Source organism: Hydra vulgaris, chromosome 06 (genome assembly GCF_038396675.1).
Source record: "Hydra vulgaris chromosome 06, alternate assembly HydraT2T_AEP".
NCBI classification, from domain to species: domain Eukaryota; kingdom Metazoa; phylum Cnidaria; class Hydrozoa; order Anthoathecata; family Hydridae; genus Hydra; species Hydra vulgaris.
The window spans coordinates 25,286,406-25,311,838 of NC_088925.1; the positions used below are offsets into that span (position 1 = coordinate 25,286,406).

At 28.2% G+C, this 25,433-nt stretch overlaps 2 protein-coding genes across 3 annotated transcripts; one reads left to right on the plus strand and one right to left on the minus strand.

Annotated features, from left to right (window-relative positions):
* The first annotated feature begins 971 nt into the window (after positions 1 to 971).
* On the plus strand, positions 972 to 24,589 carry LOC100211281 (protein O-linked-mannose beta-1,2-N-acetylglucosaminyltransferase 1). Of its 2 annotated transcripts, none has more exons than XM_065799702.1 (9): positions 972 to 1,806; positions 18,169 to 18,428; positions 22,307 to 22,610; positions 22,759 to 23,027; positions 23,239 to 23,412; positions 23,484 to 23,551; positions 23,666 to 23,772; positions 23,885 to 24,071; positions 24,218 to 24,589. In XM_065799702.1, exons 2-9 carry the CDS (start codon positions 18,180 to 18,182, stop codon positions 24,519 to 24,521), a joined length of 1,662 nt encoding a protein of 553 aa, XP_065655774.1. In that variant the 5' UTR covers positions 972 to 1,806; positions 18,169 to 18,179; the 3' UTR covers positions 24,522 to 24,589. The 2 variants fall into 2 exon arrangements, with proteins under 2 accessions (XP_065655774.1, XP_065655773.1); XM_065799701.1 differs by having other exon boundaries at positions 1,476 to 1,801.
* On the minus strand, positions 13,893 to 17,281 carry LOC136081746 (uncharacterized). The gene is made up of 2 exons (XM_065799703.1): positions 17,003 to 17,281; positions 13,893 to 16,890 (listed from the first exon to the last, which is right to left on the minus strand). Exon 2 carries the CDS (start codon positions 16,348 to 16,350, stop codon positions 14,581 to 14,583), a length of 1,770 nt encoding a protein of 589 aa, XP_065655775.1. The 5' UTR covers positions 16,351 to 16,890; positions 17,003 to 17,281; the 3' UTR covers positions 13,893 to 14,580.
* Positions 24,590 to 25,433: the final 844 nt, after the last annotated feature.

Sequence of the window (25,433 nt, forward strand, 5' to 3'; positions counted from 1 at the left end):
TCATATAAATACAGTTTATTATTTTTCCAAAAAATATATTTAGCGTTGAAAATTTTACATCTGCTGGCCGTGCAGCATGGCGAATTTTTCATTCTCAGCATTTTGTCGTTGCTGGTCGTGCAGCAGTTAGCTTGTGCTATTTATTATATTTGCTTGCACCGGCAGTACCTAAGAATAGGATTTTTTTCCTAAATAAAACTTGTATTACTCCAAGAAATACAAGTGGTTAGCATTACTGTTACTTACAAAGTGTAAAAAGTATTATTTTAAGTAATACTTTTACACTTTATTGTTTCTTTAACCTAGTAACCCTTTGGAAGCGCTATTTTTGTGAAAGTGATGTGTTTTCTCGTGAGAATTATCATAAAATGAGGTCAAAATTATATTTAAAGATTTTTTCAATAAATTTATTTATTTACAGCATGGAAAATTTTTACTTCTAGAAATGGTACTTTTTTAAATTAAAATTTTTTATAGCAATATGATTACTTTTTTTTTATGCTTTTTACTCAAAAAAACTTTGAAACATTTTGCTATTTATTGCGTTGTTGTACATCAAAGTTTTGGTTGGAAAATAATTGTTGCGGAATTAAAAATAAATCCATTCTCGTATAACAAAGCCAAACACCTTTTGGAAACTTTTATTGAAATATTTTGTTGCCGAGCAAATTCGTAAATGTTTAAAAATATTTCATTTTTTGTTACCTCTCTTTAAACTCTAATATGGTTTCCAAGGTTACTTTCTTTTGTATGCAATTTCAGGACTACAGCTCTAATAAATAGAAACTTATTTACAAAACATTTTTTTTTTATCCTAATAAATACCAAAATTTTGGCATAATAATTATACGCTTTAAAATTTAAACAATTGTTTATCAAATAAATAATAAAAAAAAATTGTTTTTGAAAATGTGTTTGGTAAATTTGGTCCTGTTTTTACCTAATTGTACTTTAATAAATATTTGTACTTTAATGTTCAAATTTGGAACAATAAGATAAAAAAATATAAGCTTAAATAATTTGAAATTAACTATTATTTAATACCGTTTAATGCTTAAGCATCGTTAAAGCATGTTTTAACTAATAGTTAATTTTTCCATTTTACTATTTAAATCAATAATTGTTTTTTTAAAGAACTAATCATTTCTACTCTTTTAAACTACTTAAACGCTCAAGTTTAATACTAAAAGTTTTAAATAGTTAAAGTAAAAATATAATAAAGCTTATTTCTTAAAAGGATTTAAACCTTGATACACGGACAGTCAGGCAGAATAGTTCTTGTTTAATTGTTTAGTGTAATTTATAAAGTAATAATTTTATTAAGTAATATTTAACGTTTTTATTTGTGTGCATGAATATTACATTACAGATAAACTACTATAATCATTAAAGTTTAATGTTATTTATCTGAATTTTTTTATATTTTGCAAGCATTTTTGGTTTTGATTAAAATTTTAATGCTTAATTTGTTAAATATTTTTTTAGAGTAAAATATGAAAACATTTTTCAACCATATGGTATGATTATTATATATTTATTATCAGTATGACTTTTATTCGTTCTACTTTAATTAATGTGCCTTGCAGTAATTGCTTGATTCGACATAAAAATAGAGGATGCTCTGGAAAGCTTATACAAGGTGTTTTAATTGGTGTATTAGTAGTGACTGTCATTTTTAATGTGTTGTTTATAATTGATAACCGCAAAAGATTTCGTAGCTCTTTTGCTAATTCAAATGAAAATATTGATGAAAGTATAAATTTGGAAGAGACAAATAATAAAGAAGGAGTTTTACCATCAAGTAAGGTAATTTTTATTATAAGTTTTAACTCAGATATTAATATTGGTTGGTGATTTTTATGACTGAATCAAAACTTTTTTTCTTCTAAATAAGTTTCCAAGCAACTATACACTATTTATTTACTTATTATTTATTTTTTTAAAAATTTTGTCATTAATTTATTATATCAAACTGTGATAGAATATATAAATTTTTTTATTAAAAGAGTCTTTTAAATTAACATTTCAATTATATGAGCAAGTATTTTAATATCTGGGTGATTCTCCAGAAAGGTAGCAATATATTGTCACCACTAATTTTTTCTTTCAAGTTAATACTATTTTTATTTTTAACGGGTATAAATAATAAATTTACAGCTCATACAATGTTAAACTAATCTAACCCAATCCAAAATAGTATTTTCAGTGAATAAATTATGTTCCACAGACTGTGACAAGTCACGTCCGTGGAATGTCACCATCCAAACCTTTTGCTAATCCCAAGTAGTTTAATCCTTGATAGAAGTACTTTACTTTTTTTAATGCATAGTAAATAATTAAAAATACATTAAAATTAGAGTTGACATATTATTTTCCTCAAAACATGTTTTCAAAGTAACTTTTATGTGATTGAAGCTTGTGTCACCAGCTCAAGTGTCACGTCTGTAGATAGAGTTGTTAACATCAAAAAAAAACTGAAGGATGAAGCAGTAGTGCTCTCTGTTGCTGTCCTAGCTGAAATACCAGACATTTTTATTAATGAGTAAAATTGAAGGAAGGTTTGGTGGAATTGTTTTGTGTTAAAAAGCGTTGAAGCTTTAAAAGTTGAATTTGTTAGTGTGAGTGTCACATCTGTGGTAAACATTTATAGAGTATAAAAATTAATTTTTTTATAAGCAATAACTTTAATTACTAACTATTACCTGGACATGTTTACTCCAAGGGGAACAGAGTCCTAGCCTCAAAACATAGCACCCCTTTTAGGCTTTTTCCTTTAATCTGTCACGTCTGTGGATATCACATCTGTGGAATACAGAAAGCAACATACGTGACACCAGTGGAACGGACGTGACAACAAATAACAATTTTACTTGTATATGGATTTTTTAATGTCTATTTATACTATTTTTAATATTTTAAAATTTTGCTCATTTAGCCAATTAATTATTAGAGAAAAGATAAATATTTCTAGCCTGATAGATTACAAAGATGGGAAAGATAGAAAAAACTAAGTATAAGAAAGGCGAGGGAGAAGATGAAAGCTGAAAACCCAGAAAAGTATGAAGAACAAAAACAAAAAGACAGAGAAAGAAAAAAAGCAACACGGAAGAAAATTCATGAACTTTCAGAAAGTGATAAAAGATCAGTAAGAAAAGGTTAGAAAAAAAGGACCAAAAGAAGTTGAGAAATGAAAAAGAAAAATTTAAATAATAAAGGTTTATGTTGTAACTTTTCTGAAAATTTTAGCATAGTCAAGGAATAAATTTTTTTATTTGTTTTGGGTTACATAATCCATAGTTTCTAAAAGATCCACTTTCTTTATGCTAATATCTGATTCAGTAATCATTGCATTAATAGGGCTTGATAATGAATTTAAAATTAATATAGTTGAAAAGTCTTTTTGGATTGCATTTATTAAAAGTTACTAATTGATGAATGAGTATACTTTTTGATTTTATTACAAACTGTATTATAAAGATTAACTAGAAATGAAACTTTCCACTTTGTATTTCTATTTTTGTACCAAGTTTGTTTTTTTGTTATACTTAACTTAATAATGTCAATTGTGATCCAAGGTTGATGTTTTTTTTGTGGGTTTTGATATAGGAGGGATAACTTTAGCACATAGTTTATGATATATATCTATCCATTTTTTGTAGGAATCATTAGTACTAACATTTTTAAACATAGCAATTCAATCATAACTATTAAAAGTTTCATTTAGTTTTGCATAGTTACCTTTTTTATAACATAACTTTGAGAAAACAAATAGGTTTAAAGAATTTGATTCTTCAATGTTAAGATTGTGTTGCAATTATATGATTTTGTGTTTCACATCCAAGAGGAAGATCAAAAGTTAATTTACTTATTTTGTCTAGAGAGTGTTATAACAAGATCTAACGTGTTTATGCATTTATCTTTTTAAATATGAATGTTGGTGAGGGTATATATTTATACAAGAACAACTTATTGAGTGTGTCAATAAAACTTGCTTCTATTGGTTTGCTTGGTCCTTTGAAGTTTGTTGAACAGTCACCATTCCAAACAATGTTAGAACACCTAAAATAACCTGTGAGTAATAGTCCTGAAAAATTACTATTGATTGATTTTTTAGCCAAAGTTATACAATTGTTAATTTTGTTGACAGTTTTTTCCAGCATTTTTGGTGGGCAATATATACATCCAATAAGTAATTTGTAATTGCTGCTGATTGGGAGGGAAAACCATAGTTGTTCAGAATGTTCAAAAGTAAAGCAAGAATGAATTTAAGAAAAGCTAAATTTAATTACAACAACTAATTGAATATTTGTCAACACCACCTGAAAGTCCAATTGTAAATATTCCTATCAACAATGAACTAGACTTCAATGTACTTCCTGGTCCCAGTCAAAAATCTAGTTCCAGAAATAGCAGCGGGCTAAAAATTCGTAGAAAGTATAGAGATGGGTTAAAGAAAAAAATCCAAAAATTAGAAGAAAAAAACAAATTGTTAAAGCAAAGAGGTGATAAATACAAACAAAAATTCTACAGACTGCAGTCTGCAAAAGAAATACTCCTCGAAAGGTGGTTAAAAAAATGACTAGTCGTACAAAATGCTCAAAGGAAGTAAAGATAATAAAGAAGTACAGACTTCAAAGAAGCCTTAACAATCTTACTTCTAGATATATCTTACCACGCAATCCATACCATACACATCAACTCTCAAATATACTAAAACAACGAAAACTTAAGATGGAAGTACAAAACTTTTTAGAAAAAGATAGTTCTAGTAGGCTTACTGCTGGGAAAAAAGAAACAATAACAAGAAACAAACTGAAAAAACAGAAAAGACTATTGAATGATACAATGTTAAATTTGTATAATGACTTCAAACAAACAAACGAGTTCAATTCAACATCTTATTGCACATTTTGTAAATTGAGACCCTTTTGGGTAGTTCAACCAGACTTCCGTAAACAAGATAATTGTCTTTGTATTGACCATGAGAATTTTGCTTTGGTTCTTGAAAAGTTGTATACTTTAAAGATGTTGGCATATAAATATCCTACTGACTTGCTAAAAAGTATAACATGCGATGGCGAGCTGAGAGAATTGTGCCTAGAAAGAAAATGTGGAGTATGCTGTTTAAACAAAAAAATAGTTTGTAAAGAATTTGAGAATGAACAAGCAACTTTTCCCCAATGGTCTAAAAAAATAGTTGAAGTTTTGGTAAACGGTAAAATGAAGACATGTTTCAAAACTGTAAAAGAAGAGTTAACATTAACTAAAAAACAGCTGTTTTTACATTTTATTAATAACATGTTGGAAAAGTTTATGAGGCATGTATGCAATATAAAACACCAGTACAAAGCTACATCAGAAATAAAAAATAACTTGGGGCCTAGGGATATTTTCATTTATTGTGATTTTTCAGAAAATTACAATTGCAAATACTCAAAAGAAATTCAATCGCTCCATTTTGGTGGATCAAGAAACCAAGTGTCAATCCATACAGTTGCGGCGTACTATTACAGTATTTCTGAAAACAAAATAAAGGCTAAATCTTACTGTACATTTTCAGATAAGAGGCAACATGACTTTGTTGGAATCTGTGCACATTTAAAGCCTATTATTAATGACTTGAAAGAAAAGCTGCCTATCATTGAAACAGTTCATTTTCTTAGCGATAGTACTTCTCAACAGTACCGAAACAAGTCCATGTTCTATTTGCTAGGTACTTTTTTTTGAAAAGAGTTTAGAGCTAACACAATGAGATGGCATTTCACAGAAAAGGGGCACGGAAAAGGTGCCCCTGATGGAATAGGAAGATGTATCAAAAGAATAGCAGACAGAATAATATGACAAGGGAAAGATATTCCTGATATTAATTGTTTGGTTGAAGAAATAAAATAAAAGTGTCCAAGTATAACCATCTATACTATTAAAAAAACAGATTTCAATCTCTATGAGAAATGTGTACCCAAAAACCTAACAACTTTCAAGGGGAATTTACAAGTTCATGAGGTGTTTTGGAGTTCCACTAAAAAAGAAACATTGTATATGAGAAGGCTGACACGCACTGAATGTGACAATGGTACAAAATACAATCACTATAGTATTGGAGAAGTACTAATCCCTACTGAATCTTTGACAGATCTTCATCCTCGTATCCTTTTAATGTATAAATTTGAATTGGCTCATATTGAATATTGCAAACTTTTGCATTGCTTAAATGTTCTAGGTACTTAGCCATCAAGAATGTTTGAACATTAATATTTAGTTTTTCAGCGAGCCTTGTATTTTCATAAAATATTGAAATAAGTTGTGCGTCAAAAACCTTATTTAACTGTTATTTAACTTTGTAATTTTTTTTTTATAAATAATTTTATTTGCTTCTGTTTTAAGAAATTCCTTAACATACTTTACCAGGTCAACGATCCTTGAAAAGGAAGAAAGCACTTGCTGAAGGAACAATATCCAAAGGTTTGGCACTAGAAAACCAAGGCCCAAGTAAATGTAAAAAGAAAAAGACAAGACTAAGTTATCACAGTGTTTACGGCGATAGTGAGGAGGACAGCTTGTCTATTAAAATGAATGACTTTGTAATTGTGAAGTTTCAAACTTCCAAAAAATTTGTCAAATACTATGTTGGGTTAATTCAAGCCTTAGTTGCATATGGAAATGAGTTTGTCATAAATTTTTGAGAAGATCTGGCCAGGAATTTTTCACGTTCCCGGAGAAAGATGACATCTCTGTCATCGATAAAGGCGATGTAGTGTTTATATTGTGCCAGCCAAACCTCAACAACAGGGGGCAATACAGTTTTCCACAAGATTTACCATTCAAAAACATTTGCTAATTTATGTATTAATAACACTTAAAAACTTTAAAAACTTGTACCATTTACTATTTTATGTTAGCTAATAAAAACTATTGATTACAGATGATTATTATTTTTGAAAATTACTTGAACAACACTTTTTTTTTTTTTAATAATTCACCTCCCCAAGGCCGAGAAGGCCACTACAGATGAGGAGGCTGCTTGTGGTTATAACCCTCTCTCAACTCTTTAACTCCGAAACACAAACCTTGAAGAGCAAGGTCGCTGCGCGGAGAAACAAATTGAGCGCGGTACTACCAGGGACGTGGCGGGAATCGAACTCCGGCGGGAATCGAACACTTATAGCTGCTTCAGCATAAGTGATATTACTCTTAACGTCACGTCTGTGGTAAAGTTGTCACGTCTGTGGATTTGCTATAAGTTTTTAATTTTTTTTTATTAAACTGACATTTAACGAGTTGTGTGGATACTTTCAAATGATTAAATATACTCAAAGCTATAACCACAAAAAATTTGGTTTAAAATTAAGGAGAATTACCCATCTGCAGTTACTTTTGGGTAATTCCATATAAATGACCCAAATTTTTGGAAATTTTGAACAATGGGTCCAAATACTTTGTTTGATTCATGGACTATTTTTTCATCTACCAAAAAATTGGCTCAAAATTGAATGGTTCCTGAGATTTTAATATGACTTGGAATGTTTTTTTGATGCAGAGTTCAAAAAACGTGCTTAGAGCACTGAAATATGAAAAAACATGATTAAAATTAAAAATGATAAAATAACAACTAATTTATATAACCCAACTTATGAGTCCATAATTTCAAAACACCCCATTGTAAAATTTTTTATTTGCTTTTAATATTTTTAATTACTTTTTTTTATTATTATTAATGTTAATTCACCTCCCCAAGGTCCAGAAGGCCACTACAGTTGAGGAGGCTACTTTGGTTGAGGTTACAACCCTTTCTCAACTCTATAACATAAAACGTGACGAACAAGGTTGCAGCATGGGGCTTGAACTCAGAACTTTTTGCTTATGAGGCAAGCACTCTACCACTACACCACTACCACATTCAATTTTAACTTATAATCAAGTAAAGTTGAACAGCTTTGGTTTTACAATTTATAGTAAAAATGTGATTTTTATTCTTTAGAGACCTTTATTTGCCTTTTCCGCTGCTGAAGTAGTATATGCATGTAATATAGCAAAGTAGATCTATTAAGAATGACTTTATTAAATATTTTAGCTCCTTTAATATTGAAGTCTTTGTTTCCTTGTATACCTTTTACTTTTATAACTGTAAGCTTTGAATCTTCATTTATTTAAACATTTTACTAAAAGATAGAAAAGAAAAAAGGAGAAAAAAAGTCTTTATATATTTTAGGAAGTTGTACATAATAAGTGATGACTAGTTAATCTTAACAAATAACATTCTGTTTAAAGTGGTACATTTTGCTGGGTGCAAATGGTACACATTCTGTTTGTTTTTCCTTACCAAAAATTACCAAAATGTCAAGTTACTAGTGGATGCCTTAAATATTACTTAGTAGAAAATAAAGAACCACTTACCACGTATTTGGACAAATTTTTAGGAGGTTATGAAATTAATGAATTTAAGACAAACTACAAGCAATGAATAACTAGATATTTTGCAACACTATTGATTTTGACAGCAGATGTTTTGACTTTCATTAAACTCTTAGTATCTTGTTTTGAAAAGCTACAGGCTCATTCTTTTATTGCCTACTCTCAATTACAGTACCTTAATCAACTAAAATAAAATTTGATTAAATGATGCATTCATTGGTAGTCATGTCATTATTGGTGACTTTGCAGAAATATATACTTTTGTAGTCTTAGATGAAATACAGAGTTATTAGTGGAACACCCAGCAATGTTTTTTAGATCCAATAATGATATACTATAAAGACAAGTTGGGTATACTGAAACAAGTTTGTCACTGCCTAATATCAGATGGCGCATATGTTCTATTGTATTATTGGTGAATTATACTTGTATATGTTAGATGACATGTAAATAAATGTGTTGAAAGTCACAGTAATTTATGATTACTATTTAATGATTATTTTAATGACTATTGTAATTAAAAATATTGTCATGGGAGTTTTAACTTTGTACATGTATATAAGATTGTGTGTAAGAGAAAGAATGATTAATGAAACTCTCAAATAGTCATTTTAAACATATAAACGTCATGATGAAACAGCATATGTAACCTTTATGTGTACAAAATTTTTCAACTAATCATAGCATAAAATTTCTTTATGTTTTCTTAACTTTTTATGCATGTTCCTTTTATATTTCAGTATCCTAAGTGCTATTTGTGAATTTTGCATCAAAAAAGCATTATAAATATTTATTCTCATATTTTTGTCATTTTTTTTGTTTATTATTTTATGAAGTAAAACATTTTTTTATATTGTCTCGAAAACTGGGTTGTTTTTTGGAAACCAGTTCAATATTAAAATTACAATACCTCATGGTTTTTTGACTGATAGGAATCAAGCATCAAAAATGGTTTAAGCAAGTTTAAAGTTAAAATGGAACTCAAAATGGTTAAGCAAGTTTAAAGTAAAGAAACATATCTTTTAGAAATACTTGCAAATAAAAAATGTTGACAACATGTTTACAAAAATTAAGTGTTTGTTGTGTTTTTGAAAAAAATCTGATTAAAATATGATTACTGTTTCATTGCCAACATAAACATGTTGAAAAGGTTGTCTGTTCCACAAGCTCGCTCTAGTTCTAGTTCAAACTAAACTAGAAATGTTTTTAGTGTTAACACTTACATAAATGCTTTTTTCCACAGTTTCATTAACTTTAAAATTTTTTAACAGATAACTGCTGTGTTAGCACAATCAATTCCAGATGCTATGCGTGTGTTACTACATTTGGTCGGTTACATATGAGGTTCATCTTATCATTGTGCTAGATATAAATATTGAAAGAAATATTGTATAATCTAAAAGGTATTTTTTCCACATTAAATTTTCATATTGCAAAAACAAAAATTTGAACCCAAGGTCCTGTGTGGCAGGTCATTTCTGACAAAGGTATTACCAAACCATTTTTTACTTCCAGCAGAGTCATAATTAACAACTTCATCTACAAAAAGGATTGCATTAAAGAGAGATTAGTTTCATTTTGAACCAATGTTCATCATGTTAATAGATCAGATACACGAGGAAAATTCAGTTTATTCTTCCACAATTGGTGACTTCTTCTGAAATTTCCGCTATTCGTTCCTTTCTTCCTTTGACTTTTGGTCCAAGGAAATGGTAGTGTTTGATAATTTGCTTTTGGAGCAGCATTCTGCACTTTTCTTCCAGTGAATATTCTTCCAAAGGTACCATTCTTCTTCGTTTATGAGAGTCTTCGAATTTTACCAGATTATTGGTCCAGACATCCTTGTTCTTCTGAATGCTACTATTGCTAGGCTTGTACGTCACCATGTGTTGCTTCTGTAATAACTATAAATTTAGATAAGCAGCTATATATACACAGTCTAAATTGTTCTAGAATATTCTAAATGGTTCCAGAATGTTCTAAAGTGTCCTAGAATATTCTAAATTGTTCTAGAATATTCTTAATTGTTCCAGAATGTTTTAAATTGTTCCAGAATGTTCTAAATTGTTCCAGAATGATCTAAAGTTGTCTAAAATAATCTGGAATTTTCCAAAATGTTGTAAAGTTCTAAACACTTTTAATCTATACAAGTTTTAAATGATTTTCAACAAAGCCACATGTATTAGTAGTAGTAGTAACAAGATTAAATAAATGACGATTCGTAATTTTAATTGCGGGGTGACCTTTTTTTACGACCTAGAGGAATTGAACATGTTTTCAATGTTTTCTAACAAAAGTTCATCGATTTATGACACAGAAATTTTTTTTTTAATAAGTCAAAAAGTCATAACCCTAATATATATATATATATATTATACGCAACTAATTATAATACCTGCACATTTTCCCATAGTTTTTGTGATCTTCTTAACATATGTTTCCTTTATAGAGCTGACCAATGTTTTATCATCCTATACGGACTGGTTTCTTCATTATTCTTATCAGCAGATTCAAAGACTGCGCTACTTTCTTTAGTTTTTGGACTTATTCTTATAATGACTTCTTTTGATCCATATTTAAAAAAAGTGTTTTTTTCTAATTTTAACTTTTTAAATTTTCTTTCTATCAAGTGTTGAAATTTTTGCAAAATATTTTTTAGTATTCCAACTTCATTTTCTCCTAGCCTAGGTTGCGTTTCATTTTCTATTATTGTAGTCAAATCAGATACACGAGTGACATTGTTGTTAATTATTAAAGTAAATAATTAATGCTCTGTTAAGCAATATTCTTCAAGTGTTGTCATATTTAATTGTTTTGTTATTATTATTTTTCTCTTTTAAAGCTTTTAATTGTTTTTAATTAATTTTACTTTCTTATTTCAAAATAATATTATCATAAAAGTATTTACTCTATTTACATAAGTTTAAATGATCATGAAAATAAAAATATGAATTTTGATGGTAGAAATAAATTGTTTTATAATAATTGCCTAGTATCTGATTGTTTCCTGATTGTGAGATCGGAATTTCTCTGATGCGTTCAATTACCATAATTAGTTTGCTGATGACAGAATGACTTTTAATTTAAAAGTTTTTAGTCTTCAAATCTTTGTATTTAAAACCACAAGATCATCGAACTTTTAAAATTTGACATATAAAAAAATTATTTCATTTATTTAAAAATTTTATGGGGCCCTTGATTTATCCCTTTAGATGTATGGTAATTAAAAACACTTGTAACATCATATATTAACTTTATTTTAATAGACAATAACTAATTAAATTAAACATTTTGGTGTCTTACAGTTATTAAATGATTTTTTTAATTCATGAAGCATAAAAAAATGTTTCAAAAACATATTGCAATTTTGACTATGGATACCTATCTGAAAAAGTGTTATTACTGACTTTTTTAGGGTGTTTTAGGTGCCCTCAGAAGTATTTTTTTATTGATGGAACTTCAAAAATTAAGCTAAAAACATATATCATGACCTTGTTTTATTTTCCATGCTGCGCAAAGAGATTTTTCCTAAGTATAGTCAAATGTCCACATAAAGTGCAACTGGGTGGTTGTAGATAAATCTAATTGAAACAAATAGAGAACTAAAAGCTTATTTTAAATTTGAAATTACATTTGAAAATACAGTTAAAAATTTCCTTCAGTTTTGGGTCAGGAGTAAGATCACCAGCGTGCAGCCATTGCTCACCCTATATATGCTGAGGTATGTAAAAAAACCTGCACACACACTGAACTATTTTATTACAGACATACAATAAGTTTTTAGATTTAAGATAAACTTTGCTTAGATATTCTGGGCTGCACTTTTTTTGTTCAGAGTTGATTAAAGCAATTAAATTAACGCAGTTAAAACAAAGTTTATTCTTCCTTAGAAAAAGCCTTAATTGAAATAAATAGAGAACTTAAAAACTCTATTTAATGATATTTTTATTTAATCTCTAGCTTAAAAACTAAGGAAGAAACTATTGAAGGTCAGTCCAGATTTTTAGTAATCACTTTTTAAAACTTATATTTCATAATTTTTAATTGTAAATGAAGATGCTTTGAGTTATCTGTGCTCTGCTGCTGCCACACTGCCTGCTTTGCTGGACTCAATTTTTAGAAGAAACAGCTGCAAACCAGTGTCAGTGCAGATGGTATGGAAAATTTTGTTTGTTCCTAAAAGCATTATGTATCAGTTTATGGTGAATTTTTTACTTCGTTTTTGCATTACAGACAAATGCCAAGCCAACAAGATGAATAAAGTGACTGTGATATACAGTTGTTATGTAACCACCATGAGCTGATACATAATGCTTTTAGGAACAAACAAAATTTTCCATGCAATCTGTACTGACACTGGTCTGCAGCTGTTTCTTATAAAAAAAGTGTACATTTTCAAGCCAGAGCTTTATAAAAATGTAGAGAAAAGCATTATCACTCCATGGATTGGTTGAAAAGTAGTGTGAGCCACTCTCAAAAACACAGTGAAAAAGTATTTTCTTAGCTTCTGTTTGTATCCATTTTCCCAAACTGAATTTTGTTTTTCTTAAAATCAATAACTAACTTATCGTTTTCACTGATATGACTTGATAACTTTATTTTTTCATTTTATTTTCCAATTTATTTTTCAAAAGCTAACATAGTTTACCAAACCTTGTACAACAGCTTTATGCTTAATTGGAGATTTTGACAGTGCTCTATTGGTTTTGATAAATTTGAACTTGAAGCTATTGATTCATTTAATTGGTCTTTGATTTTTTGTTTACTTTTTTGTTTTAATATTTACAGTAAATATATAAATATTTACTTTCAATATTTACTTCCTATATATAAAGCCATTTCAGTTCTGTTCATTTTAGCAACTTTCAATTTTCTCACATTTTCAATCCTTCTACTTACTTTAATGCAGTATTCTTTGGCAGCTTTTTGATTTTTTTCTAGAGTTTTCAATTTCTTCTAAATTTCTCAGCTCAAGACATTTTTGTTTTCATTATATTTGAACCTCAACTTAAAGTAGCAAATTATTAACATTTCAATAATCTTAAATAAATTTTAAACTGACAAGCAGATTTAAAAAAAAATTTCAAAAAACCAGTAGGGTTTTTTTGATGAGTTGAGAAAAGGAAATAAAGATTAGTCTAAACAAAAAATATATCAATACTAAATTCATGCTAAAAATATTTATCTACAATAAAATTATTTTATATATTACAATTTTATATCAATCCGCATCAGATATTTATTTCCTATTTTTAGGAATTTTACTTTGTCTTTGTAATGTCACACATGTAACATTATCTATAAAACTGTGTTGGATGTGTGACCAGATATATATTTTTTATTTTTCACAACTGTATCATAAAAATACCCTTTTCATTTTATTCCTACAACTTTTTGCTTATAATTAAGAATATTTTTAAAACATGAATTAAGAATCAGAAAAAATATTTTAATCATGTTTTAGTTATGTGTCTGGCATTTGGGTCATTCCATGTCAAATCAACTAAAAAAAAAATATTTCGGCACCATACCATATCAGATTTTGCTGATTTTTGGAATACAAGCTTGAATTAATGAAAGAAAACTTCACTCCAAATTTTAGTGTCTGACTCCTTACGGTTTCAGAGATACTGATACTTGGTCCCAGTCTCTTTTTTGACTTTTTTTTTCAGCGCCATTTATTTTTTAGGCTCATTGCACGACACAATTAGCTTTAACTTATGAAATACTTGTTTAATAGTGGTAAAAATTTCTACCTAACTATTTTTGAGGGAGAGGAACTCAAAAATCATGGGTAAAATACACAAAAATTTAAGCTTCTATATGAAAATTCAATTTCAAAATGGTGTAACACTTTTCGTAAGTTTTTTGATGCCCCGTACAAAAAAATGTTTATCTCGAGATGCCTAAAAGATAAAATTCTGAAATTTTTTCCTAATGTTCTATATGTAACAAACTTCATAATACAAAAAAACTGCAAGGGTTTTTTTTTTTAAATCAGATTTATTCGCATTCAAAGTCTTATAATAATAAACCCAAAAAATTTCGAAATTACACTAAAACCATGAAAATAATTAAATTGCAATGAGAAAAATAAAACTAAAAGGCAATAAAAATTGACAATCTTCGACATTTAATAAAAATTAAAAATCTTTGAAAGATAACAAATTAGTTCTCTGGTTTAAAGTTTGCCCAGCTATCTTCAATGCTCTGGTGATCTATTTCACTGATTTTGTATTGTCTTCCTGTAACAGTTGTTGGAATATTAATTATTAACAATAAGTTTGTCGATGGAACCCAGCACAAATCATCTCTAGAAGGCCAATAATATGACCTTGAAGGGTAACATGGATGCATGAATCTAACTAGAAAGTCTTTATTTTCAACATCAGTTTCCTCAACTAGTCCGATCCATGGATTGTTATCATATATCAAACATACAAACGCGCCAATGCTTATATTAGACAAGAATTCTTTAATAATCTCATCAGTTTGAAAATTAAAAACAAATGAATACTCCAATTGTTCAGAAACAACTTTAGTTCCAATTTTTGTGTTACTTATTGGAACAAAATTGTGATAGGTGCGAGTGCCTAGTAACATTTTTGCAGTTGCATATCTTTGCTCCATTTCACTTTGAATTATTGTGTTTGACTCCTTAGATATGTAATAAAAATTAATTCCTATGATTTCATTTTGGCAAAAATTAAACATTGCAGATGCTGTAAGAATATGATTTGTTGTTGTTCGATGAAGGCTAGCAATTGAAGTTAGTCTTTTTACAGTCCCGCCAATACCATCACAGGGTGATTTACCGTGACTTGTTGCAAAGAAGGACCATGTACATTTCATAGCAAAATCTTGTTCATGGTGGCATATATTTATGAAGTTTTTGCAGTTTTTGTACTGGCCAGCACACCTATCTGAAAAGTAATGGACAGTTTCTATTTGATGAGAAATATTATTTTTAATATGTTCAATTGCTAGCTTCATCACATGATAAACCATATCTACATCATGCAGTAAATCATCTGAGATGAAACATAATGAATCACATTTGAGGACATTATTTTCTTTATAATAAATTACTGTTGGATGCAATGTTGCTTGAATTTTGTTCCAGTGAAAACTTTGTATTTCGTCTTGTACAACAAACTCATAATTTTCTGAGAAATCTAAAAGGACTACAACCTCAGTACTACTTAACTCATTTTTTAACTTTCTTAAAGAAGCAGCTTGACTTTTTGCAATGTAAGAATGAACAGTAAGTTTTTGTAACTTATTTTTCAAAATATTAATAAAGCTACTTGTCGTTTCTGTTAGACTTAATAGCTTAGATCGGTCTGTTGTTTTCCATTGTTTATAATCTATACAATCATCATCATCTTCATCAATATCGTCTTGAGAGTATAGCTCATTTTCAAGATAATGTACTAATGCAGAATCTTCTGGGCACATAGGGCAACGATGTATCATGCAATTCTTGTTAGCCCTACTACAAACAAGCATATCAATAAGTTCGTGATAATCCTTTGATAATTCAACTGCACTAATCATTAACTTAACATTTTGATGGTAGGTGCACACACATACTGTATGCGTACCAGATGCTCCTACTGTAATGCACCATTTTGGACGATGTGAGCAAAAGTTAGAAAAACAAGTCTTTGTATCTGGATAACAGGTTTTAAACTTTGCATATAGCTCTTTTAGATTTGAGAGAATCAAACGCTTTTGCATGTGAGATCTTCGAGCTATACTAACAAAATCTTTTTTACCAGACATTAGTCTGCTATTTTCATCATTACAATAAAATTCAATAATTTTATCTACTGATTCTTGAGGTGTTTTCTTTCCTTTTTTTTTTTTCAGGAAAAGATAAAATACCATTTTTCTGCAGCAATTTGCGTGATATCTGCACCATGTAATTAGTAACATTAAATTCTTTTTCTATATCTTTGTGAGACCAAGAAATTGGAACCAGTGTTAGTAGTTGAATTTTCTGATTACGATTGGAAATTAACATTTTTTCCTTGATTTTTCTAATAAGTATATCCATGTCATTTGCTTTACCTTTGACTTCCTTAGATAATTTATTGAAGGAATCTTCATGGCTTAACTCTTCAGGATCTATATTTAAAGTCCTTGCGATGCCTAACTTTACTGTTTTTTGAACATGTAACAATTTTTTTTTGCCAAGAGCAACTCTAGAGTGACTATTTACTGCATGCATTTTGAGAGGACTTATGTTCATAGTCGTCAAAGAAGAATTAAGATTTTTTTTTAACAACTCGTTTATATTAAGTTCATTATCTTCATCTTCATAAACCTGGCTAAAAGTCGGTTCTCTTTGTCCATTATCCTTAAATGACATCAATTTAATCATACATGAGGGACATATCTTTTCTCCAGGAATAACATTAATACCAATATTTTTCAATTTCCCAGCAAGTTGCATATTAATTTCTTTACATCCTCCTAAAAACATGAGTGATAACTACTGCTTCAGTGAATATTTTGTAAAAATATATATAATTTATATAAAATTACAATAAAGTTTTCAAAAAGTTTCATGATTAAGTAATAATACCTTTTCTTCTTTTTCCTTTGTGTGAATTAAATGGATCACAGCAAGTTATGTGGATTGCGGAATAACGTTTTAAATAAACATATTCATGGTGTAGGCAAACCGTTGCATTTTCATCAAATTGAATGCCAGAACGACTAATTATCAAGTCTTTTTCAACATCATTAAGACTTGAAACTTTCTTGATATCATAGGATTTTACATATGTTTGTTTGTTACAAATTTCTTTATTTGTTATTCCAATTGAACATATTTCTTTATCATTCATATTTTTTAGTTCTGTAAGAAACAATTTTAAAATAATTATTGTTTGAAGATTTGAAAATAGAAAATCCTTTAGCTATTAAACATAATGATCTTAGATATAAAATGCAAATAAGTTTATATGTTAGAACTGCACCTAAGATAGCAAGATTCTAAAAATCTTTTAAAAAAATGCGAAAAATAAATGCAAGTAATTTTTTTGTATAAAATAACAATTTTTTCCTAATTTTTTTATAAAACTTTGAATAGAAATAAATCTGATTTAAAAAAGAAAACCCCTGCAGTTTTTTTGTATTATGGAGTTTGTTACATATAGAACATTAGGAAAAAATTTCAGAATTTTATCTTTTAGGCATCTCAAGATAAACATTTTTTTGTACGGGGCATCAAAAAACTTACGAAAAGTGTTACACCATTTTGAAATTGAATTTTCATATAGTAGCTTAAATTTTTGTGTGTTTTAGCCATCGTTTTTAAGTTCCTCGCCCTAAAAAATAGTTAGGTAGAAATTTTTACCACAATTAAACAAGTATTTCATAAGTTAAAGCTAATTGTGTCATGCAATGAACCAAAAAAATAAACGGTGCTGAAAAAAAAAGTTAAAAAAGAGATTGGGACCAAGTATCAATATCTCTGAAACCGTAAGGAGTCAGACGCTAAAATTTGGAGTGAAGTTTTCTTTCATTAATTCAAGCTTGTATTCCAAAAATCAGCAAAATCTGAGATGGCATGGTGCCGAGCATAAATTGAATTGAGCTGGAATGACCCATTTGTTAGTTTATTTATTTATATTTTTATTGGTTTTCCTAATCAGTTTTACTGCAATTTTGTCAAAAGAGTTTTATATTGTGATTACTGAGTTTTATTATGTCATATCTGAGTTAAATATGTGATTGATTTTTTAGGCTCAAAAAATATGCAAATCAAAATTGAAGCTAAGTCTGGTAAAGATAGTGTCTATGTAGCTGTTGATGGCATAAAAGTTTATGAGAATGCTATTGAAGGTGATTCATCTCGAGGAATGCATATTGTGGTATTAAATGAAGTGACAGGTGTTATAATGGCAAGCAGAGTATTTGACACATATGTACCTAAAGAAGACGAAGCAATGATATTATTCTTAAACTTGTTACAAGAAGGAAGAATTGTGGTTTTTATGATCAAAGTAATATATTATATATCCAATGCAACTTTATCATTAGCAATTTTGAGGCTTAGTGATTGAAGAATCGCTAAATTTCTTATTTTGAGTACTAAAATCAGTTTCTGTATCACTCACAGTTTTGTTGATAAAATCTAGCAACCTGGTAATCTAGGTCACTTTATGAAAAAACTGCAAATGATACAAAAACTTTTGTTTTTCTTTAAAGTTTAAAAATGGGACATATAAGCTATATAAAAAATTAATAATTTTGAAAAAAGCTGATGCTATACTTTTGTTTAATTTACTTAACTAAATGCATCCTATATCACTTAATTAAGCGCATCTTGTATCATTACAATGATCTTTTTAATGTATATTGACCACAAGGCACTATGGTCAATAGTTGGGTAAAACTAAATAAAATGCAATTAAAAATTATTTTTTAATTTAAGGTAGGACCTTAAACGGATCCCAAACCTCCGAGACATGTTGTGTTCATATTAGCGAGAATGATAAAAAAATGTTTGGGCCAAATTTTTTGATTAAAACAAAAGAATAAATGCATAACAAGAAAAACTAACATTTTCATTTTAGTTGAAGTTTGACTTTCGCCATTTTGTTGTAGGCCAAAAAGTCAGCATAATATATGCCGCAATCTACAGACTTGATAGTTTATTCAAGCGCGTTTTGTTTCTAAGAGTTTTAGTACATGACATTATTGACTTTTTTTTTTTACATAATCGATTTCTTTGAATCATTTATTGAAAACATGAATAATCTATTCATGTTTTCAATAAATTTCAAAATATCTTATGCAAACAAAAAAAAAAATTAATGAAACTCTTGGGAATAAAATGCGCTTATAAATAAATTATCAAGTCTGTATATTGCATCGTATATTATGCTAACTTTTTGGCCTACAACAAAATGGCGAAAGGCAAACTTCAACTAAAATGAAAATGTTAGTTTTTCTTGGTATGCATTTATTAATCAAAAAAATTTAGTCCAAACATTTTTTTAAATCATTTTCTTTAATATAAACATAACATGTCTTGGATGTTTGGAATCCCTTTAAACAAAGCATAATTAACTTCTTTTTTTTTTTTTTACAAATTGAAAGAGTAAAATATATTTTTTTCTCATCAAAATTCTCGTCAAAATTCTCGTCAAAAATCTCGTCAAAAATGAAGAATTTTTGTGGTATAGGTAAAATGTTTTTATAAGTTATCAAGTAACTGTTTATCGACTAATAGTTAAATATAGATTTTCAGATTTATAATAACTTTCCTTAGATATTCTGGGTGCAATATTTTGTTTTTTACATTTGTTATAAGTAAACAGTTTATAATAATAACCAAAAAACAACAATTTTGGTAATGTAAAGCAAACAATGCTTTACATAGATTACAAAGATTTAGAGGATTTTTACCGAAAACTTTGAATAATTTATTGAAAACATGCCTTAAATATATATGTTAAACAGATAAGGGCATATTAAAACACAAATTTTTCTTATTTAAAAAAAAAACATTTAATTTTTTGTTTAGAGTTTATTGAAGCAATTAAGTTTATTCCTTATAAAAGCATCAATTTAAAAATATAGAAATTAAATAAAAATATCATTCAATAGAGTTTTTATTTGTTAAGTTAGTATTAACACTAGTTGTTTCCTAAAATTTGCTGTTTTGCTCAGATTAAAAGCATAGAAGTTAAGCAAATTCTCTTTTTAGCAATTAAATCTTCATATATCATCCAATTAAGTGCAGGTTAATTGGATATACTAAACATTTATACATCCTAAAGTATACTTTTTTTCATTCAAAATTCATGTTGTATTTTATATATATATATATATATATGCATATATAAACATCATTATGATCAACATGATCATCATATTCATCATTACCATCATCATCATCATCATCATCATCATCATCATCATCATCATCATCATCATCATCATCATCATCATCATCATCATCATCATCATCATTGTCATCATCGTCATTTTTCCTAATTTCAAGGGTTGTCACCATCATCATCATCATTATCATCATCATTATCAGGCTTTAGCCTTCCTCTTTTATGCTGTTTCTCTAATATAAACAATCAAGAGCATTTTCTTTCCTTAACTAAACCTCGTTCATACATTATGTAAAGACACTCTCTTTAAGTCTTCTTACTTCTACCACTACCATTTTCTCCTGAAGCTGCTACCTTTCTACATGCTGATACCTAAATCTCTTTAATATTCTCTAATAAATGTTGTTTGATACAATATTTTTTTCTTATCTGTCTAAGATTATGCCTCCTTTTCTTATCTTGTTAGAGTCACACCACACATCCATCTGATCATCTTCTCTTTTGGCAAACACTACACCATATAAATACTAAAGTTTATATAAATATAAAAAAATATTGTATGCAAGCGTCTAAATAAATAGCAAACATATATGTTTATATATATGGCTCTTCAATTTTAAGTCAAGCCCCATTCTACTTCGCATTTTCACCGCCTTTAGTAGTTGCTTTATTAAACAGTAATTACTTTGTTCATCTTTTTTACAAGAACATCTCTCTTAAGAAAAAATGTCCTTTTATTATTCCAAGCCAATGTAAAAAGGTCCTGTCTGATGTTAAGTTATTCTCAGTTTACTTAATCTTGTATCTTATCTCAAATGTTAGGTTCTAGAAACTTTTGATCTCCAACAGTGTCATTAACTAAAGCAAGTCTAACATTTTATCTCTGATTCATGGGTCTGATCTTTTTACTTCTTCCCAGAATAAGGCAGAGTTATTTGTGAAGTAATCTTACTCTAACTTGACTCTTGAATCTAATGGCCATACTCTTACTGCCAGTTAAACATATTAACTCATTCTTAAACATCGAAATTATTCTGGCTTTCAATGCTAAAGTTAATTCTAAATTAAACACTTTAACAGTTTATGCTTCAGACATGTTTTTCATCATAGTCTTGAAAAAATGTTCTCCAGAACTCTCTTCAATTTTTGCTAACCTTTTAAAAAGTGCTAAATAAGTGGTTTTAATTTTTCAAAATTCTAGGAAACACTTTGACCTCTCTAACTATCCTACTTACATATACACTCTGTTATTAGTTTCTTTATATAAAGTTTTCTTTAATAAATTTTAAGATTATGGAATTATTTCTTTCTAACTGCAGTATTAAAGTTATTTTTTAAGACTTCTTTGTTTCATGTAGTTTTAAGGGTACCACAAGTATCTTTACTTCTGTATTGTTTCTTATCTATAATAATAATCTTCATGAAAATCTTACATCTTAAGTGGCACTATTTGCTGACTACTCAACTTTATATTCTTGTCTTGGCAAAAAATCTTCACTTTTTTTATTGCTTAGAACTAGTAGCCTGTTTTTAATCTGATCTCTCTTCTCTAACAGCCTAAGGCTTACAGTGGCTTGTGGATTTAAATTTTTGACTTAAAATTCACAGTTTTTGTTAGACAACAAAACTTATTTATTTACTGCAAAAAAATGTTGCAATATAGTTGGTATTCTTATATTTACAAATAATAACCCTCTTACTCTCAGACAAAGTCATTCAAAACATTTTTTTTATTGTTGACTTGTGTCCAATTAATTTTAATTAAATTAGAAAAGTTGTGAAAATTAAGTTTTCAAAAGTGCAAATTAAAAAAGTGCTTTTTTTTCCTAAAATGTTCATTAAATAACTATAGTCTTATTATTTTACCTCAAAGACCAAAAATAATTACTTTTATGTGACAGTTCTTTTTATTGCAATAAAATCGATATAATAGATTTTTGAGAAATTGTTACTTTTTGTAGAAATGTTGAAATACTAAGCTTGTCAGAATTACAATAAACTTGTCAGAATAAATTAGGTTTGTCTTATATTAGGATGAAGGAAGTTCCAGTTTAAAAGGATCTAGTAGAAATACAATAAAACAGTTTGGTAGTCGGTTTATAAGCAAAATAAATTGGAGAGATAGCTGGGCATTTATTTCTCAGAAAAAAAATCATTGGTTAGCCGAAGGACATGAGCCATCACCTTCAATTGATCAATGGGGCCCACCTATTGTAGTTCAAGCCATATTTGAACTTTCTGAAAAAGATAAAGAATGTGATTGGGGAAATGATGATACAGTTGAGCGCCGTAAACTTTTTTGCAATAAGTACGAAGGTTATGGAACTGTATGTAGTTGTAAGTCTGTTTATATCATTTGCTTTTAGAAAATTAATACAAATTTATTTTACATGTTTTTATTTACAATGGATAGTGTTGAGCTATGTCACTTTAACAATATTTTAATAGAAAAAAAATGATGATTTATATTTTTTTAAATATTTAGGTAGTAGTCCTGCTCCAATTAACTTAAAAGGAACTTTGTTGTCAAATAGTCATATGGAACAAGTACCTATTGCTGTTATTGCGGCTAACAGACCTCATTATTTGTTCAGAATGCTTAGAGGACTTCTTACAACACCCGGTGTTGACCCGAAAATGGTTACAGTATACATTGATGGTTTTTTTGATGAACCTTCAGCTGTTGCTGAACTTTTTCAAGTATCTGTTGTTGAACATACGCCTATTTGTAGTAAAAATTGTAGGATTAGTCAGGTATGATGGTATGAATTTTCGCAACTGCACATTTTGATATATTTTAATAAAAATAAAAGCAAATTAGATATAAAAATAGATTTTTTTCATTTTATTCTATTAAATATTTGTGCTCTCTGAAAATCTGGAAATTTATGTAATGATTAAAAATTAAATTTAAAAAAGTTAACTCTTACAAAGAAAAAGGATGAATTTAATTTGTAATTATTAGCATTACAAAAGAACATTAACTGAAACATTTGATAAATATCCAGACGCTGACTTCATGTTAATCTTGGAGGAAGATTTAGATGTTTCAAAAGATATAATTGATTATTTTAGTCAATTAGCTCCATTGTTACGCTCTGATGATAGTCTGTATTGCATTTCTGCATGGAATGATCAAGTAGGAGTTTTTATGGTTTCAGTTACTATTTTTTAATTTTATCAAAAATAACACATATTTTCTTCATGCAGGGTTATGAGCATTCATGTAAAGATCCTTCATTATTATATAGAGTTGAAACCATGCCTGGATTAGGATGGTGAATCTTTTGAATATTTTTTTAAATACTTTTGAAGATAGTTTTTTGAATATATACTATTGAAAATAGTTGGTTGAAAATTTTTTTTTAATCAATTGCATCATGTTTTTTCAGGTTACTCAAAAGGTCACTGTTTAAAAATGAACTAGAGGAGAAGTGGCCTGGAAGTGATAAGTTTTGGGATTGGGACATGTGGATGCGATTAGAAAGTAATAGAAAGGGTACAATATTATTTTTATTTGGATAATGTTAATATTGGAAAAGTTAAATTGCAATTGAATTTTAAGCCTTGTTAATAAAATTTTATGTTTAAATGTTTTTAAAACAAACTAGGGCGTGAATGTATTATTCCTGATGTTTCTCGGACATATCATTTTGGTGCAAAAGGCTTGAATATGAACTCTTATTTCCAAGAGCTTTACTTTAGCAAGCATGCGTTGAACACTCAAACGGGTATATCCTTTGATGTAGATAAGCTTAGAAAAGATAATTATGAAGAAGAAATGCACAAATTGATCAAGTAAGAAAGTTTGTTTACAATATTATAAATATTAAAAATACTCACAAAGGTTGAAAGGATTACAACGAAATCATGAATACATTTACTCTTTTTTTTTTTTCCTATTGTCTTAAAAAGTATATAAATATGAATTTGTATTTTTACAGGATGGCCGAAGTCGTTGATCACTTAAAAAATCCATGCACACATCATGACTTTATTCCTGACACTAAGGATCACACATATGTTATTTATATAAAACAAAATAACCCTGGTGACTATGAAACATGGAATAACTTAGCCAAATGTTTTAAACTGTGGGACTTAGACGTGCGTGGTTTTCATAAAGCGATGTGGAGATTTTTTTTAAAGGAAAATTCTATATTCGTAGTAGGTATGAAATCACCTTATGCTGTATACAAACCAAATGATGTAGTACCAATATTTATTCCGAAAGAAGTAAAGACTTGATTTTATTTTACATTGTTTGTGAATATAAAGTTATGATTTTTAGGCAGATAAAGAAAAGACTTACTAAATGGCTAAGTTTTACTACTAGAATATTTGATTAAGTTCGCTACTTACATATCAATTTTTATATAATTAAAAGAATTAAATATAAATAACTTTATATATTTTTTAAAAAACTTCTTTTTTTTTTTTTGTTTAAAAATGTGTTTTAAGTTTTGTTTGCCTCGTGTGTTATAATTAAAAAATTAGTTTTTAAAAATCAGAAAATGCAAAATTATTCACTATAGATATTTTTTAGTTTAGTGTGAGTAGTACTTCCCCAAGCGATATTACAACAAGAAAAATAACTGTTTATAAACGAAAAATATAGTTTTTTTGATTATGCATTATTCAGAACAAAATTTTCTTTTATATCAGAAGGAAATATATTTTTTAAAATCTTGCTTAAAATTTATTTTAATAAGAATTCTCTTATTCATCAAGTATTACTCCTTGGAGTTTTGTGATTGATTCCCTTTTAACTATTGATTAAAAGATTAGGTAATTTAGGAGAGATGTTATCAGCTTTACTAGGTTTAAAGAATAGAATAAAGTTTTCTCTTTAAAGAAAGGGTAGATGATAGAATCAAAACCTATTCCGACGTTTGTGGTTTTGTATAAATTGATGATTTTAATATTGGTTGAACACAAACGCGAAATTCAGCACATTAATTGTTAATTACTCTAAAACTATTCAACAGATTTTAGTAATTTTTTCACACAATAAATCGAATTGAAATATTAATTTGAAATATTTTTTTTACATTTCTTTTTGGACGCTTAGACAAAAGCCGAATATTTCTGCGAGTAATTGACATTATCTGCTGGGTCTTGCTTTAAGTAAGCTAAATTCTTGCTTTTCAATTAGGTTCC